We start from the raw sequence: 2,285 nt of genomic DNA, 5'->3' as shown, positions 1-2,285 counted from the left end.
CCCCCAGGGCCGGGAGGGGTCCCTGTCCCCTCTCCAGCTGGTCTCCATGACCATGTGGTGACCCCAATGACCCCAATGACCCCAATGACCCCAGTACTGTCCTCAGGGCCGTGAGGGGACCCTGTCCCCGCTCCAGCTGGTCTCCATGACCCCAGTGACCCCATGGTGTCCCCAATGACCCCATGGTGTCCCCAATGACCCCAATGACCCCAATACTGACCCTGCTGTCCCCAGGGCCGTGAGGGGACCCTTTCCCCCCTCCAGTTGGTGTCCACGCTCCGCGAGATCACCTCGGGGATGTCGTACCTGGCCGAGGCCGGGATGTCCCCAATGACCCCAATACTGACCCCAATGACCCCAATGACCCCAATACTGACCCCAATGACCCCAATGACCCCAATACTGACCCCATGGTGACTCTGTGACCCCCAGGGCCGTGAGGGGACGCTGTCCCCGCTGCAGTTGGTGTCGATGCTGCGTGGGATCGCCTCGGGGATGTCGTACCTGGCCGAGGCCGGGTTCGTGCACCGGGATTTGGCCGCTCGGAACATCCTGGTGGACGCTCACCTGGTCTGCAAAGTGTCCGACTTCGGCCTCTCCCGAGCCCTCCAGGGGGACGGGGCCAGTGACCCCACCTACACCAGCTCCATGGTGAGAGACCCCCACCCCAAATACCCCCCAATACCCCCCATATACCCCTGAGACCCCACCTACACCAGCTCCATGGGGAGAGACCCCACCCCAAATACACCCCCAGGACCCCCAAATATCCCTGAGACCCCCCGGGATCCCCAGGACCCTCAGAGACCACCCCTGGGACCCCCAAATACCCCCTGAGACCCTCCAGGACCCTCAGACCCCCCTGAAACCCCCCTGAGACCTCCAGAGACCCCTGAGACCCCCCAGGACCCTCAGACACCCCTGAGACCCCCCAGGACCCCCAAATATCCCTGAGACCCCCCGGGACTCTCAGAGACCCCCCTGGGACCCCCAAATACCCCCTGGGACCCCCAGACATCCCCCAAATTGCGGGGGGGGGGAAGATCCCGATCCGCTGGACGGCCCCCGAGGCCCTGAGCCCCCCATGGGGATTTTTGGGGTCCCTGTGGGATGTGTGGGGGTTTTGGGGCCCTCTGGTGGGTTTTGGGGTGCCCCTGACCCCCCCGTGCCCCCCGTTTTTAGGGTGGGAAGATCCCGATCCGCTGGACGGCCCCCGAGGCCATCGCCTTCCGCACCTTCACCTCGGCCAGCGACGCCTGGAGCTACGGGATCGTCATGTGGGAGGTGCTGAGCTTCGGGGAGAGGCCCTACTGGGACATGTCCAACCAGGACGTGAGTCACCCCCAAAATCCGGGACCCCAAAAACCCCCCTGAGCCCCCCCAGAACCGCCTGGAAACCCCAGAATCCCACAAACCCCCAAAATCCCCTAATTCATGTGGGAGGTTCTGTCCTTCGGGGAGAGGCCCTACTGGGACATGTCCAACCAGGACGTGAGTCACCCCCAAAATCCGGGACCCCAAAAACCCCCCCTGAGCCCCCCTGGAACCCCCAGAACCCCACAAAGCCCCAAAACCCCACAAAACCCAAAAGTCCCCAAAACCCCAAAAATCCCCCAAACCACGGGGAGGTTCTGTCCTTTCGGGAGAGGCCCTACTGGGACATGTCCAACCAGGACGTGAGTCACCCCAAAATCAGGGACCCCAGAAACCCCCCTGAGCCCCTCGGAACCCCCTAAAACCCCACAAACCCCCAAAACCCCACAAAACCCAAAAGTCCCCTAATTCATGTGGGAGGTGCTGAGCTTCGGGGAGAGGCCCTACTGGGACATGTCCAACCAGGACGTGAGTCACCCCAAAATCAGAGACCCCAAAAACCCTCCTGAGCCCCCCCAGAACCGCCTGGAACCCCCAAAACCCCCCAGAATTACCTGTGGCCCTCACCTGGCCCTCACCTGGCCCAGGTGATCGATGTCCTCTCACCTGTCCCACCTGTCCCAGGTGATGGGTGTCCTCACCTGTCCCACCTCTCCCACTTGTCCCTCCCTTGTCCCAGGTGATCAATGTCCCTATACCTGTTCCTCCCCTGTCTCACCTGTCCCTCACCTGTCCCAGGTGATCAATGCCATCGAGCAGGACTCCCTGTGTCCCTCTCTCACCTCCCCTGTCTCACCTGTCCCTTTACCTGTCCCAGGTGATCAACGCCATCGAGCAGGACTCCCTGTGTCCCTCACCTGTCCCTCACCTGTCCCTTACCTGTCCCAGGTGATCAATGCCATCGAGCAGGA

At 62.7% G+C, this 2,285-nt stretch overlaps 1 protein-coding gene across 2 annotated transcripts in view; it reads left to right on the top strand.

Moving 5' to 3' along the window:
* Nucleotides 1-246: 246 nt before the first annotated feature.
* LOC113980919 (ephrin type-B receptor 3-like) overlaps nucleotides 247-2,285 on the top strand; it is a 2,863-nt gene continuing 824 nt past the window's right edge. The window contains exons 1-3 of one of the 2 annotated variants that reach the window (XM_027708138.1): nucleotides 247-651; nucleotides 1,183-1,284; nucleotides 1,795-1,842. In XM_027708138.1, the coding sequence (XP_027563939.1) occupies nucleotides 472-651; nucleotides 1,183-1,284; nucleotides 1,795-1,842 (330 nt within the window). In that variant the 5' untranslated portion in view covers nucleotides 247-471. Of the gene's footprint in view, nucleotides 652-1,182; nucleotides 1,333-1,794; nucleotides 1,843-2,285 lie in introns of both variants that reach the window. The other variant, XM_027708137.1, reaches the window with a different exon arrangement.

This window comes from Neopelma chrysocephalum, unplaced genomic scaffold (genome assembly GCF_003984885.1).
Source record: "Neopelma chrysocephalum unplaced genomic scaffold, ASM398488v2 Primary Assembly neopelma1_95630, whole genome shotgun sequence".
Classification (NCBI taxonomy): Eukaryota; Metazoa; Chordata; class Aves; order Passeriformes; family Pipridae; genus Neopelma; species Neopelma chrysocephalum.
Note: the sequence above shows the minus strand (reverse complement) of the source record. Positions and strands in the feature narration are given on the sequence as shown.